We start from the raw sequence: 17,073 nt of genomic DNA on the forward strand, positions 1-17,073 counted from the left end.
TCGGGGTGTTGCATGAATGTGCAAAGGAATTGTCAATGCCTCTTACTTGGTTATTTAACTTAAGTTTGAACTCTGGTATGGTCCCTAGGCAAAGTAGTTCCTTTGCATAAACGTGGGTCTAAAACTGTGGTAGTTAATTACAGACCAATCACCATCTTGGGAATGGTGGTACAAGTACAGTTATACCCTGAAATTACGTGGTAGGTGGGACCAACAAAAAGCATGTAAGTCGAATTCGCGTAACTCGGGTATAATTTTGCATACAAACATACAAAATATTAGTTAATTGGGACTAAAGTTCTACAAAAACACCTATTTTTTTAAGAAATATAATCATAATTGTAGTTTTTCGTACATAAAAAAAAGAAATTTATTTTGATGTCAATGGTTTCATAAAATCTAATAGATTCATCTGACGGCATAATGTCTTTTTCTTGTGATGCGAAATTTCTTCATAGCAAGCTAATGAATTTTTATTCCTTACCTTGTGGCTACCATTCATTCCTCATTAGAATCTATGTCCTCCAAAATCTGTAAACGTTTCTTTTATGATTGTTCTTACTGTGGATTCCTGTAGATCAAACTTCTTTGCTAGCTCACAAATTTTCTTTCCACCTTCAAAATCCTTAATAATGTTGAGTTTTGTTTCAAATGTTTTTCTTTTCTTGCTAGCTGTAGAAGAATCGGACTTGCTTCCTTTGGACGACATTATCATTTTTTATGTGATAAAATTTTTATCAAGAACATAACATTAAACAATCGCAAGGTTTGTAAACTATAAAAATTGTGTATGAATGAAGACCGTGCAAAACACGGCAGTGCTTGTTCACAGCATGTGCGACACTGGCGAATGTGGCCGGCACCGGAAAGATACGACTAGTGGTGAGGCGTGAAGTGGGATGGGAATAAGTACATATATGAAACCGCGTAAGTCGGGGAATGACTGTATTGGAAAAGTTGGTAAAAGACGAAATTCAAGAATGGGTGGATCAGGATATGATACTCTATAGGGGCCAACATGGTTTTGTTAAAGGTCGATCCTGCCTTAGCAATTTATTAACTTTTTATAATAGAATGACATCTGAGTTGGACAAAGGAAATGGCTAAACAGTGTTACTTCTGGATTTTGCTAAGGCTTTTGACAGGATACCTCATGGAATACTGTTGTGCAAATTGGAGCAAATGTGGATGGATACGAAACTGGTGATATGGTGGAAGTTTATTTTTCACTTGGTTAGACTATAATAAATTTAGTTTAATCCTTTTATCCAAGTGTAAGCAAACAAAGTTTGCACCTGAAAATATCTTCGGGACTGAGATAAGGTAGTGCAACACCATACAACTCCTAGCAAAGGTGGACCAAGCTCTCATCACTCCTTGTCTCAGTATCTCCTTTAATGCAAAGCACATCTCTTTGCGGACATATATACTGCTATGCATTAAGGGAAGGTCCATTACCCAGACTGGATTCAACCTTAGGTAAATATGACCTCTCCTATTGCTTCTGCCTTAGTATCTCCACGTTTGGGTCTGCCTCCCACAGACGACACCTCAATAAAGGTTGAAACCGGTCTGGGCACTGGCCCTTCCCTTAATGCATAGCAGTATACATTTCCGTAAGGAGATGTGCTTTTCATTATGGGAGATACTGAGACAAGGAGTAATGAAAGCTTGGTCCACCTTTGCTCGGAGTTGCCTGGTGTTGCACTACCTTACCTCAGTCCCGAAGATATTTTCAGGTGCAAACTTTGTTTGCTTACACATGGATAAAAGGATTAAACTAAATTTATTATAGTCTAACCAAGTGAAAAATAAACTTCCACCATATCACCAGTTTAGTATCCATCCACATTTGCTCCAATTTGCGCAACAGTATTCCATGGGGTATCCTGTCAAAAGCCTTAGCAAAATCCAGAAGTAACACTGTTTAGCCATTTCCTTTGTCCAACTCAGATGTCATTCTATTATAAAAAGTTAATAAATTGCTAAGGCAGGATCGACCTTTAACAAAACCATGTTGGCCCCTATAGAGTATCATATCCTGATCCACCCATTCTTGAATTTTGTCTTTTACCAACTTTTCCAATACAGTCATACCCCGACTTACGTGGTTTCATATATGTACGTATTCCCGTCCCGCTTCACGCCTCGCCACTAGTCGTATCTTTCTGGTGCTGGCCACATTCGTCAGTGTCGCACATGCTGTGAACAAGCACTGCCGTGTTTTCTCATGATATTCCTTTCACATCATCTTCTTATGGATCTCTTGTTTACTGAGATTGCATCCATTTTGCTCCTATTCTATTTGTTCTTTGGACTCTAGGGATACATTCAGATACTGCATCAATTAAGCATCTTTTCAAATCTCCCCATGCACTGTTGATATCTTCCCCATTCAACAACTGGTACCACAGAACCAAATATAATAGTTTCCTAAGTTTTTCATAATTTCCAGATTTGGAGGAGTTCAGCATATAACCTGTCCCAATTGGAATATCCATACAGTTGACACTTCCCAGGTCAGTACAGCATGATCACTGTCACCTACTGGTAGCAAAATAGTCATATCCTTAACTTAGACACTTTCTGATGCTGTGATCAAATCAAACGCTCTTTGACCTCGAGTTACTTCTTTCATATACTGCCTTGAGAAAGTTGTCATGCAACAGCTCAATAAGTTTTTCATCTTATTATGAAGTTTCTCTGATATCCAATCAATATTTAGATAATTTAAGTCACCCATAATGATTACTCATTTAGTAATTAATTTATCATCTGGGTAATTTAGCAATGCATTTCCTCATCCCTAGCAAATGAACCACTAGATCTATAGCAACACCCCCACATATTTCATTCTGTTAGCCTCCATTTCATAGCAGATAGTCAAACTCAGTATATGGGAAATGATTATCATTTCCCATATACTTTATTGCTTTCATGTGCTTCTATCCTAACTGGACTCAAGTCATCTACAGTACTCTCCTGTTTCTTCTGTCATTCCTAAAAATACTATATCCAGTGCATGAATTCCAGTTACCAAATCTGATTCTGATAGCAACAAACTCAAGCACTTTGTTTCTAATGCTCCTGGCATTTATGTATGGACATAAGTTATCTTCTTGCTTTTTCTTATACTTAAATCTATGGTCTGCTTGGCCCAGTTGGGAAACTCTCCCCCCCCCCCACACACACACTCAAAATGCCAAAAACCAAAGTGTAGTCCATCCATACAGCAGATTCATAACCATGCTCATTGACATTCCTATCACTAAAACACATCCTAGCTGATTACACACACGCACACCCACCCACCCACACACACACACACACCCTTAATGTTCCTCCCAAGATGATCTAGTTTCCCTGACTCTTTGGTTTCATTCTAGTTAGCCCATTATTAATCTAAATAATTGGGAATTTGACTATATATTATTGATACTATATTATGCTATTAGAAAAATTTAATTCTACTCAATAATATGAATCACTCACGCTTCTGGATGGCCACTTGTAGTTAACTGCTTTGCTACTTCTCCCAACTGACGAACAGTTTCAGCATAATCTTCAACAGCATTTTCCAAAGTTTCATGTTTTTTCATTAGATTCTGAGCACTGATTTCATCTTTACCTCTGTCCTCCACCATCATATATAGCTCTTGTTCACTCATCCATGCTTCTGCCTCAGAAGCATCAAAGTAATACTGCAACAATAGATTTTGAAAAAATTATAAAAATGTATATTTTTTTCATGAATTTACTTTGATGTACTACTTAAATATAAATGACATGACAATGAGAAACAAAATTTTATGAAACAGAATATAACCAAAACACTGGGTTGGTATTGAAGGATCCAAATTAAGTTGATATGTTTATTTACAAATGCTAGGAATATTACAAAAAAAAAAGGGGGGACTAAATATGATTAGGGATGGAAAGGGTATGATTCACCCCTCCCCCATGAGAAAAGTTAGGATGCTAATGTAAAAGGCAAGTAGAGGCACTGATGTGATATTTGATGTAAAGGGTAATTGCAAAGAAATGGTTAGGCAACTTGGATTAGTAAATAAAAAAAGAGGGTAATCGTTACTACACTGAACAGAGAAATACTTGTTACATTATGGGAAATTATAATGATGTTTGGTGTGAAGTTGAGATCAACACAATAGTATATCTAATAGAAATCTATATATGGAAGATTTTAATTATAGGAATGTGCATCGGAAAGAAGAGATAGTGTATAGCAACAGAGAGTGAATCTGTTATGTTTCTGTAGGATAACTATCTAAAGCAGCATATGATGGAAGCAAGACGAGGTTCATTGGTGTTAGATTTGATGATATCCTCACAGGATGTGGTTGTGAATGAGGTATCAATGCTGCCACCTGTTGGTGAAAGTGATTATGAAGTAATGGTCTGGAAGTTACTCACACAAGAAAAAGTTGTAATCAAGAAGGTCTATGCTTGGAACTATAAGGTGAGTGATTATGAAAAGCTCCATAGTCAACTAGCATCAATACATTGAATTGATGAAAAAGATGTTGACAGAGCATGGGAAATGATAAGACAGTATCTAACACAAACAATGAATAACTGAATACCAAGAGTTCAGTGAATAAATAGAGTAGGAGTGAGATGGATGAATAGTGAAATCAAGCAAGGAGTGTTACAAAAGAAGTTACGGAGGAAGTACAAGACAGTTTGCAGTGATCAAATGCACGAAGAATGTAAACTGCATGGCATCCCTGGAGGTTCTATAAAGATGTGGTGAAGAAAGATGTAAGGAATAGATTTTTTGTGTGGAGAGTTGTTGGTGAGTGGAATGTACTGCCAGAGTGTATTGTGCATTGTAAATAACTTCCCAAAGCTCATTATGATAGACATGTTGCAGTTGAGTGGGCCTCCCAAATTGAGTCTGTTGACTCCATGGAGGTTACAAAAATAATAATAACAACTATTTTCTGGGTATCCCTTACAACTTTAGTGATAAGTCTCCTGAAATTCATCTCTCACCCACCAACCAAGACACCAGATACCTTGCTAGGGTTTTGGTGATGTATATACAGAAGCAGATGAAAAAAACCTTCACAAAACAGTACAAAACACAACAATAAGCTATAAACCTGTACTATTCATACCATTCACCATGAAAAACACTAACCACATCACTGGAGACATAAAGCAAATAGAATAAAGTGTAAAGTATCTTTACACTTTATGATGAAGTATCATGTTTGGTGTTGAATGCTGCCATTGCTCTTTCCTATCCTTTCTGTGATTACTATTTCTCAAATATGATATCTTATATTTATTATTTAGCATGATCTTGCCTGTTTTAGTCTTCTTTGTCTCAGTAATTCCAATGACATTGGCATGGTACTTCTCTACCTTTTCTGCCAGTTTGGTTTCCTTTCAGTGGATACTACTTACGTACATTATGCATATCTTAAATTTTTTTGATGCTGTATTTGTTCCACTACCCAAGTTTTCACTGTTCATCCTAGTTGCCCAATGAAAGCATGGGCTTTGTTTAACTAGGTTATGCTGCTGGCATGAAAATGCCATCACGTTTATTTCTGGTTTAAATTGCTACAGAATATAATTTCAAAGATGTAAATCTCAGCCCTTTACTTTATGTAGATGATATTATACTCTTAAATATATCTAGTACAAACCTACAGAATCCCTTAACTAAACTGAATAACTCCTGAAACAAATTTGATATAAAAATCAAAAATCAAAGACTATGAAAATAGGCAGGAACATTGATAACATCATCAGCTGAACTATGAATGGGAAACCTATAAAGTAAAACATTTCAACTATTGTGGTACTATTTTTAGTGAAGATGGTCATTAAATATGGAAATGGACAATAGGATAAGCAATGTTGGTATGGTAAGATGTCGATTAAATATACAGCACGAGGGAGAAATTATTTATAACACTAAATTGGCTGTATATAAGACAGAGTTCAAACAAATTTTAACTTATGAATCTGAGAGATGGGTTGAAATAAGACAGTATCAATAACTGGAAATGACCGTTATGAGAGTTCTGATAAAAATTACAATGAATAGATGACATCAATGACAGAATCAGATTAAAATAAAGCTATTAGAGAGACACTTAATGTTGTTAGAATTCGTGTGGGATGGTCACTAAAACAGAATGGGAAAGGAAAGGTTAGTAAAACAGGTGATGGATGCAAGAAATATAAATGACTCAGAGCAAGACTGAGAACTAGGTGAATTGATGCAGTTTGAAGTGTTCTAAAATAGTATTTCCCAATGTGTAGTATATGTACCCTCAGGGATATGTGAGAGGTCTTTTCTTTTTTTTTTTTAAAAAAAACTTTTTTGACAGCGTTCTTTATTTTTAATATTTTTGTTACCACATTATCGCAGATAAGTGCAGGTCTATTCTACAATTTTCAATAACTAAAAGATCTAAAGAAAGTTTTAAACAAAACGTATTGTTTGGCCATCTAATGATCTAGCTGATGGCACAATTGCATTCCAACCATGTGGTTTGAACTGTTTGCATTAAAAATTTAAATTCAAATAGTTTGAATCACAAGGTTTGAATTCTCCACTAAACTTCATTCATAATTTTTTGTTTCTACTGCATGTACACTGCATATATATAGCTAAAAATGTATTTAATACTTAAAAAATTGTTTCACATTCATGTTGAAATTTCTGTAATAAACTAGATAACTTAATAATAATAATCAGCTAACGCCTTTTTATTCCCGTATATAGGGAGTAAGCGAGGCCGTTTTAGCCCTATCTAACTTTTGGAGACTGAGTGGGCAGTTCAATCTCAACTAGTACCCGATCAGAGATAGCTGGCCCAAGGCTATCACTAATTAAGCAGCATGCAGTGAAGAGAGACGGCTCAACAAGTGCCACCATCTCGTGGTCCCTAACACTCGTATTTAATGTCTGAAATAATATGGGTTCTACGGTCGATTTTCTTGAGTTTATGGGACAAAAAACCCGAGTTTCCAGGAGAAAAAACCAACTTGCCCGTGCCAGAGATCAACTAACTCGGAAAACGGTTTGAAAAAAGGCTTAGAAAAATTTCTTCTAGTTGCCGACTAGATTCGAAACCAAGAAGTCTTCCTTCGTGCGGTCAAGTGCCATGGTGTGCAAACGCCACATCCACTGAGCTACAAAGGCTGCTAATAATAATAATAATAATAATAACTAAATTAAATACTTACAATCTGATATTTTGCCAGCTCAAGCTAGCATTATCAAAGGCATTTTTAAGATACACACTCAATGAAAACTACAAATTATAAATTAAAGATGACAAGAAATTATACTCTTTATTTCATCCTTTATCCAAGTGTAAGCAAACAAAGTTTGCACATGAAGTAACTTCATGACTGGGCTACTAGTATATAGACTAACGACCAGTTAAACTGCATGTTTTATAAGTTACGTTTTCTGATTGAAACACACTATTTGTTATTATTAAGGTAAGATCCAGTAACACCAGAAGTACACAGTTTTGAAAAAGGATATACACTTTCTAAAGGCATTAACACTTATGGTTTTGTATACATAATGTAAATAAAAACTAAAAAAAAAAAAAGTTTTAAGTTTAAATTAAATAGTGCCACTGTGGAATAATTAGTTTTAATTAAAATTCTGTTTACTAATTTATTAATCAGATAGTAAGCAGAAATTTAATTTAAATTATACAAGTTAAAGTGGTTGATATTCCCAATGAATAAAGACATGTACTGTATAAAACAATTTATATTTATTATAAAGCTATAATTTCCTTAAAGGGAAAAAAGTTCTGATGCAATTTATTTTTCTAATTATTTATTACATAATTAATTTAATTACAATTTAATTCAATCTTACCATTGGCATCTTCAATTTTATTTTATATTATGCTCAGACAGGAAAATGATATTGTTGGTGTAATAGTCTGATCTTGAAGTGATTCAAATTCAGAACAGTAAAGACCAGATGACTGAGATAAACAAAGCACACACCCTACTTGCCAAGAATATCTAGCTGTTAAGTAAAGGTTGAAGAAAATTAGGTCACATCTGAAAATAGTAGTGATTCAAGTGGGATAAAGTGACCTGTCAAGGTATATCATTTAATTTTCTTTGAAATTAAGACTAACTATGAAATTTATGGAAAATAGTGTACAAGCCACACAATCCTGGTAAACATCTGCCCTTGCAAACTATTTTTATTCATGGCCATCCCTTCTCAAACTGAAGTAGGTCACTGTCTTCACTCAGAATATAATGGTATTAATAATACTAATACAAATGAAACTCTTGAAAGAGTAATTCTCTCTCTCTCTCTCTCTCTCCTAATACAATCTATATACACTGAAATAATAGAGTAACAAGGGATTGTGATACCTCACAGAGTAAACAAACATATCAGTTGAGAAGAGATGAAAATTATAAAAGCAGAGTGACATAACTAATGCTGAAACAAAAATGAATACACTATATGCCAGTGAAGTATAAAAATGAAAAGTTTTAAAAGTTAGACATAATTATCATTAATATGGATAAAATGGTTGGCTGTATAACACAGATACTGAACATTCATGAACCAATATGCATATATGAAAATAAAAAGATCTGTTCATAACACAGTATATGAACACCATAACATTTGAAATCTATCTTTCAAATGTTATGGTGAATTTACAAAGAGAAAGGCAATCAATACACCCATGAGCAGTACAAGGCGCAAGCTAGGAAGGTTACCAGCATAGTAAGAAAAGCTAAAACATATTATGAGAAGACCTTAGCCAAGGAGATCAAGAGTAATCCCAAAGAGTTCTTCTGCTATGTGGCAAGTAAAAGGAAGAATAACCTTAGTGGGTGCTGATGGTATCGAGGTGACCAATTCAGATGTAAGAATAGAGTTACTGAGTGATCACTTTTCAAAAGTCTATCACCCAAGTGAGAATATCTCCGTACCTGTAGTAATAACTAATGTGAGAATTGAAGTTAAGAAATCAGAGGTACTTAGAATTTTGCAAAATTTAAATGCGAACACTGCTGTAGGTTTAGATGGAATATCAGCTCGGATGTTGCATGAATGTGCAAAGGAATTTTCAACGCCTCTTACTTGGTTATTTAACTTAAGTTTGAACTCTGGTATGGTTCCTAGGGAGTGGAAGGACGGCAAAGTAGTTCATTTGCATAAAGGTGGCTCTAAAACCACGGTAGTTTATTACATACCAATCACCATCTCGGTTGTGGTGGTAAAAGTATTGGAAAAGTTGGTTTAAGACAAAATTCAAGAATGGGTGGATCAGGATATGATACTCTATATGGGTCAACATGGTTTTGTTAAAGGTCGATCCTGCCTTAGCAATTTATTAGCTTTTTATAATAGAATGACATCTGAGTTGGATAAAGGAAATGACTACACAGTGGTACTTCTGGATTTTGTTAAGGCTTTTGACAGGATATTCCATGGAATACTGTTGCACAAATTGAAGCATATGTGGATAGATACTAAACTGGTGATATGGATAGGAGAATGGCTTAGGGAGAGATACCAGAAAGTGGTGTATAGAGGAGCAGAGTCCAGGATGAGGCAGGTGACCAGTGTTGTGCCTCAGGGCTCTGTGCTTGGGCCATTGTTTAATTTGTACATAAATGATATAGGAAATGGCTTAAAGGGAGATATTCAGTTGTTTGCTGATGATGCAAAGTAGGGTAGCGCAATAAAAAATCAAGCTGATGTTGAAAGTTTGCAGGAGGATTTAAATAAGCTGGTAAAATGGGCAAAAGGAAATGGATGTCAATTCAATGTGGAAAAGTATAAAGTTATGCATTTTGGGATTAAAAGATTACCAGCTGTGTACTACATTGATGGAACAGTACTCCAAGAGATTGATGAGGCTAGGAACTTAGGGACACATTGCTCAGATGTCCAAGATTGCACATAGGATTACTTGGTTATTGAGGAACACACTAACATCCAGAGATAAAGAGGTTATTATTCCCCTTTATAAAGCACTGATACTTACACATTTGGATTACTGTGCTCAGGTCTGGTCACCTGGATTCCTTGGAGATGAGAAGATTGTGGAGAGGGTTCAGAGGAGAGTGACTAAGTTGGTAAGTGATGTAAAAAATGCTCCCTACAGATTGATAGATTGAGAGCTTGTGGATTGCAGAGGTTGGTTGATAGGCAGGGAAGAGGGGATATGATAGAAATATTTAAATTACTAAAAGGTTTTTATAAAACTGATGCAGGGGTAATGTTTCAGCTGAGTGACAGTGATGGAAAAACAAGAGGTCATCCTTGGAAATTAAGGAAAAGTGTGGTTAACAAGGGTGTGAGAACGAGGTTTTTCGCCTGGAGGGTGGTGAATGAGTGGAATGCATTGCCTGACTCAGTTGCGAGTTCTTCTTCTGTAAATGAATTCAAGAACAGATATGGTAGATATTGTTTTGATAGTTTGGGTCTCCTGCGATGAGTCTGCTGACTCCATGGAGATACCCATAATAATAATAATCTGATACTATTACCAGATCCAGCACTCTCAAACCCCTGGTTCCATCTTGCCATGCCACCTTTCCTCCCTCCAATCTATGCTCTCATAGTTGAACTCCCCATAATAAGTGCTCAGCTCACACTCATTGCATTAATCTATCAATGTATGACATCCACATCTTCCTGTGGAACTCCCACCCCTGGGCTATATCAGCAACCAATAATATATTTTGTCCTGTTTTGGTCTCTATTTCGCATCAGATAGTCTCAAATTAATGAACTCCCCTAGATCTAAAATCTTCCTCGACTTCTATTTTTGTTGGTTAATTCTTCAGCTATCACCAGTAATATCCCACCTCTTGTTGTATTCCTTCTATTCTTGAAAATACAATATCCTTTACATTTTGTCCCTGTAACTGTATCATTTTCTGTCAACCAGGTCTCACTGATGCCTATATTTTTAGATTAAATCAAGCTACCCAGTTCCAAAAACTCCTCTCCTTTATTTCTGATACTTCTGGCATTCATGTACCTGCATTTCATTACTGCCTTGGACCCAGTATCTTTGCATAATGTCATTACCAACCTTTGAAACCACATTCAACATTGCATAATTATTTATATATACACACACACACACACTCGTTTGTGTCAGGGATGTCTGAACCCACGTGATTGCATCCCCCTAATACTTCCAGTTTCCCTGATTTCCTACTTCAAACCTCTCACTGAACAATGTTCTTTCCAAACATCTAATTCCCAAACCCTTCAAATGCAGTCCATCAGACATATAAGTCCTTTTGTCCATGAAATTCACTCCATACATCTATAAACTGCAGACCATTACTCCTCACAATCTTCTCACTGACTCTTTAGTAATCATGGGTTCCATTTTCTCAATTCAGTCTTATCATACCAAGGCAACAGGCTTACAATCTTTATAAGCAAACTCTTTCATATCTTCTCTCATTGCATACTTTTCACCTTTCAAATCATTCATGCCAGGTATACAAATCAAAACAGACTTCATATAAATCAAAAACATGTGTATGCCTTTTCATGTTGTTTCTTTTCATTTCTATTTTAAATGCAAAATGCAGGATCCTCAATAGCTCAGTTGGTATAGATGAAGCCCCTTTATAGGAGACAGTTTCAATTCCTGTCTATGCTTTTAACTAAAAGGTGAGTTAGCCGGTCCCATACAGAGGTGGAAAATTTTTTTTTTTTTTCTCTCAGAAACTCAGGTTTTTCATCCCTCAAAAACAGGCAAACTGGCCCTGTAAACAAGCAGATCTGTAGATATAAAACACTTTGAGAAATAATGGTAGCCTGCCTCCCCCAGCTAGGAAGTAATAATTTCTGACCAAATACCTCATCTCAGATCTAAATGCTAATACTGGTATCCTGGATACTTCCATATGATAACAACAGCAACACTGCAAAATCGATCTCATTTAATTTTGATTTCAGGTCAATTTGATACTGCAGAACTTATCAAGTAGTAGTTTTATTCAGAGTGTATTTACTCAGATATATACTCTCTTGGAAATGGTGCTAGTGTGTGTAAAAATGTACTGGTCTGCACATGGCTAAAAATTTTTATTCATCCATAAATGAGTACATACTTGACAATTAAATTTGATATCAATAATAATCTGATGATAAGTAATGCAGAAAGGCTTTGTTTATTAAGTTGTTCTGAGTATACTAATGAAACTGAAAGTATTTAAACTAAAGATCATTAGAAATAATTTATTATTATTATTTATTATCCAGGCCTCCATAGAGTCAAAAGACTCATCATGGAAGGTCCTTCCTAAAAAACACAAAGTCTATCATACCACTCCTTAAACTCATTGACCATTCTCACTCTCATCACTCCATCAGGCAATGCATTCCAGTTCAACCATCCTCCATGCAAAGAAACCACTCCTCACCCTCTTACTCACGATTTCCTTTTGTAACTTCCAGGGATGGCCTCTTGTCATCACTCTTTCCCGCTGTTCAACCATGCGAAAGAACTCCCCAGTGTCAACCTAACCACCTTTCAACAGGTTAAAAGTCTCAATCATATCACCTCACCTTCTATCCACCAAACTCTGCAGTCCACATTCCCTCAGCCCATCCTCATAATTAACATTGTACAGTCCTGAAACCATCTTTGTTATCCGCCTTTATACCTTTCCACAGTTAATTTATCCCCTTCAAATCCTGGGGACCAAATCTGAGAACAATAATTAAAGTGTGGTCTGATCAGGGTCTTATACGACGGAATGATAACGCTTTTATCTCTTTTATCTTTTATCAGGTCAGTGTCCTTCTCATTATTGCAGCAATCCTCTGTGTTACCTTCACCACCTTTGCAATATATCCCCTAAATTTCAGGTTTCTATCAATCAACAACTCCCAGATCTCTTGTCTTCCCTACTTCCTCCAGTATGGCTCCTCCAACAGAGTATGCAGCATCCCATCGATGTGTCCCAAACCTCAAGACCTTACATTTTGCTAATCATCTTTTAAACAATATCTGTCATACTTCTCTTTGACTCACTCACCAATAAAGTACTCGTTATTCATAATAATGCTTAATGGTATAAACAATGACAAGAGGAAAAAATTTAATTATTAAAACACTAATATTTCACTGATTTTCTATTCAACATCATCAGATCACAATGATGACTGTAATAGGCACGCAGCACTGAGCTAATTATGGCAAGAATTTAAATTGTAACTGATACTTAATGTCCTTACATGGGACTCTCTATGGGTTGGCTAACTGCAAAGTCAATTTAGAGAAGACCAACTATTAGGTCTTAAAATGATAGTCTCCCAGATCTTTGGTAAATTAATGCAATCATACTTGTTGAAGTTGGGAGAGTATTTCACAGCCGATGCTGATTTTAAGAATAGTCTCTCAGACCTATAATGACTTCTATGTAACATAGATGTTTTTTCTATCTCATTCTATATAAAAGAGTATCCATAGCATGGTCTGCCAATCCTGACTTTCCATACAGGTGGTCTTGGATGTAATTTTTGTTTTTTCAAGGGCATATGTTAGCAAATCTACCAGTCTGTCCAAAGCAAACCAAACTGCAGACACAAGGAACTTTATACACTCCAGGATGGTCAAATGTATGTAGTCGATCTTTAGAACATGTGAAAGTAGCTAGCTGAATGAAAGGTTTGAAAGTGGTATGGAGATCATATTTGCAGAGAACGTTTAGTGTATAAAGTTCCTTGTGCCTGCAATTTGGTCTACTTTGGACAGATTGGTAGATCTGTTAACATCCACCTTGAAGAACACAAAAATTACATCTGAGACCATCTGTATTGTAAGTCAGGATTGGCAGACCATGTTCTCGAAACTCCTTCAATCAGATGGGGAAAAAAAAAATCTATATTACATAGAAGTCGTTATAGGTCTGAGAGACTATTCTTAGAATCAGCATCAGATGTGAAACACTCTCCCAACCTCAACAAGTATGGTTGTATTAATTAATTAAGTTTCTTCTAAGTACTCTTATTTTTTATGGATGTAGTAAAGCTGAACAATGGGCTCCCGCAGGGCTCAGTATTAGCACCAATCTTATTCAACTTATATATATATCTGATTTATCAACAACTACCGTCGGTCAAGAAAATTTGCCTGTGCTGATGATATAGCCCTCGCCACTCAACACAAGAACATCGAAGTAACTGAAGATATTCTCACAAATGACCTTAGAACCATTGAAGAATACTTTCATAAATGGAGACTAACACCAAACCTCAATAAGATCGAGGTTAGCTCTTTTCACCTAAACACCAAATTGGCAAATAGGAAACTTCAGGTCAGCCTTAACAACACAAAGCTGCAGTACCAAGATTTCTCTAAATATCTGGGTGTTACCTTGGATAGAACACTATCTTTCAAAAGAGATCTGGAGAATATCTCTTTAAAGATCAGAACCCACAATAACATCATACAAAAACTGTGTGGTTCTACATGGGGTTTGTCTGCTATTACACTGTGATGCTCCACATTGGGTCTAGTCCACTCTGCAGCAGAATATTGTTCACCAGTATGACTAAACAGTCCTCATATCAAGAAAATTGACATGCAAATAAATGCAGCAATGAGGACAACAGGTTGTGTCAAATCCACTCCCTTCTACTGGATTCCAACTTTGAGCGATATTGCACCACCAAAGCTGCGCAGACAAAATGCTCTAGTAAAAAGAGTACAAAAAAATAAACAGCAATCCCATGTTATCAATACATGAAGACCTCCCATATATAAGTATAAATCGCCTTAAATCTCGACGGCCTCCACTAATACTGGCTGAAGAACTAGTAAATAGCAATTTCAACGTTAATTCAAAATGGCTAGAAACTTGGAAAGAAAAATTGCCACCAGACTTAAATGAGTATATCCTTCCCAAGCAAAATCCAAAAGGGATTGAGCTTCCATGTCATCTATGAAAAGCTTAAATAGGATATGCACAGGACATGGTATTTGCACAGACAGCTTACACAAGTGGGAAAGATCACCTACACCCCAATGTGACTGTGAGGCCATAACCAAACCATCCAGCACACTGGAGAACTGCAGCATAAGTCTGAGAGACTTTTTTGAGGCAGATCCTTCAGCTCTTGAAGGGCTAGCTGAACTAGACTTAATATTTTAGTGACTTTTTTACCTGATATTTGTATATGTGCATTACTTGTCTCATTTTTATTGTCTGCACAAATATGTATTTATATATTTTGATGTCATGTGTCTTTATTATGCCATAAGCTAAATAAATAAATATGTAGTAAAATTTTGACTATGTTATGTTAAATTCATTAACACAGTTGGATAACTCACACTTCAAACATAGATTATACAGACAGAACAATTAAAAAATTAAGCATATACCTGTTGAGCTTTCTCAGACTCATCTAATTTGGAATTCCTAAATTCAATGGCTTGCTTCAGTTCTTTCCATAAACTACTAAGCTCATCAATCAGTTTCTGGAACTCTTCAGAGTCTTCATGACCTTCACTAATAAGTTTCTTCCCATTTTCACATACATTTATTATTCTTGGCTCATGATTTTCAATTTCTGTGCGCAAAGACTAGATAAAGAGAAAAAAAAAGCATTAAACTTAAAACTGCATTTATATAAGCAGATATTTCTAAACAATTTTAAACAAAATTCAAGAAAACATTAAAAATGAGTTTGCCTGCCTCTGGCAACTCATTTCACCTCCAAACTTAAAAATCTAGTCCTAATACCCCTACTAACCACACTCATACACTTTTTAGGAGTGACTCATTTTTCTCTCCCTTCCTGTCATGTACTAAACAAAAAAAAGTCTTCAGTATCAATCCTATAAAACTCTTTAATAACTTATATTTCTATCACATCCCCTTTTTTTTTTGCCTATCAGCTAGTTTTGAAATCTACAAACTTTCAATCTATTTTCATAAGGAACATCTCATAGATCTGCCACAATCTTTATTCCATCAATCCTAGTTCCCTGGATTTGCCTTCCTTATGAAGTATTCCTCACAGATTACAACTTCCAGTCATTCAAAAATACCATCAACAGATTTTTCTCTCTCTTAACTCCTGCTGCCCATATGTGACACTAGTTTGTGTCACTGATCTTCCTATCGTGATTTTAGGCCAAGTGGTCTGTTCCAGTCTCATGCCATTGCTTTCTTGGACTTTCAATTCTTCTTTTTCCATGTATTTTATATTCATATAGTATTTTCTGCAGTCTACTATTGTCATTCAATTTATGTGTTCTTACTATTTTTGTTTATATATAGTCATTAATTGGATTTATATTCAGGGATTATAAAATTTCCTCATTTGTTTTATGGTTCCACTTGGTGCATCCAGCTATTTTTCTGAGAAATTTCATTTCTGCTGTTTGAATGTGTTTTTCATTCTTCTTTTTTATGGTCCATATTTCACTTCCATATATTATTATTATATGACACTCCCTCCAGGGAGCCCAAGGACTCATCGAGGGAGAGCACCTGGTCTACAACTCTGTCTCCACCATTCAATCACCAACTGACTGCAACTACACCAATGCCATCTATCGCCAACCATCACTGGTATTTCTACAGACAATCACAAGCATCCATGCCCATGGCAGGATTCGAACCTGCAGCCTTTTGGCTGAAGAGCAGAATATGCTAACCACTCGGCCTGCAGGTTTAGACAGAACATTATATTGCCTGATTCTGGTGTGTTTTTGTACCAAGGATGGCTTAAATATTATTATTACGTGATTGCTCCAGGGAGTCCAAAGACTAATCAAAGGAGGGCACCTACTCCACAGCTCTCAGTCTCCACCACTCGATCCATCAACTACAACGAACTGCAACTACCATATCATCTACACCAAAGCCATCTACCGCCCACCCACCACCACTAGTAATTTCACAGACAATCACAAACATCCATGCTCACAGCGGGATTCAAACCCACAGCCTTTTGGCTGGAGAGCAAATTGAAAATAAGTTTCCCATTTTTCTAAATCTATACTTTGTATTTTTACCTTTTAATTTCTTTGTTCATGT

General features: G+C 36.0%; 1 protein-coding gene across 7 annotated transcripts in view; it reads right to left on the reverse strand.

Annotated features, from left to right (window-relative positions):
- The window catches only part of LOC150095089 (spectrin beta chain-like), a 577,773-nt gene that overhangs the window by 194,405 nt on the left and 366,295 nt on the right, over positions 1–17,073 (reverse strand). For all 7 annotated transcript variants that reach the window (XM_090411296.1, XM_090411299.1, XM_090411298.1 and 4 more), the window contains exons 31-32: positions 15,411–15,611; positions 3,493–3,701 (exon numbers count right to left, since the gene is read on the reverse strand). In XM_090411296.1, coding sequence (XP_090267422.1) covers positions 3,493–3,701; positions 15,411–15,611 — 410 coding nt within the window. The remainder of the gene's footprint in view (positions 1–3,492; positions 3,702–15,410; positions 15,612–17,073) is intronic.

The sequence above is a fragment of the Typopeltis vanoorti genome, chromosome 21 (genome assembly GCF_054136105.1).
Source record: "Typopeltis vanoorti isolate ZY-2024b chromosome 21, IOZ_Tvanoo_1.0, whole genome shotgun sequence".
Classification (NCBI taxonomy): Eukaryota; Metazoa; Arthropoda; class Arachnida; order Uropygi; family Thelyphonidae; genus Typopeltis; species Typopeltis vanoorti.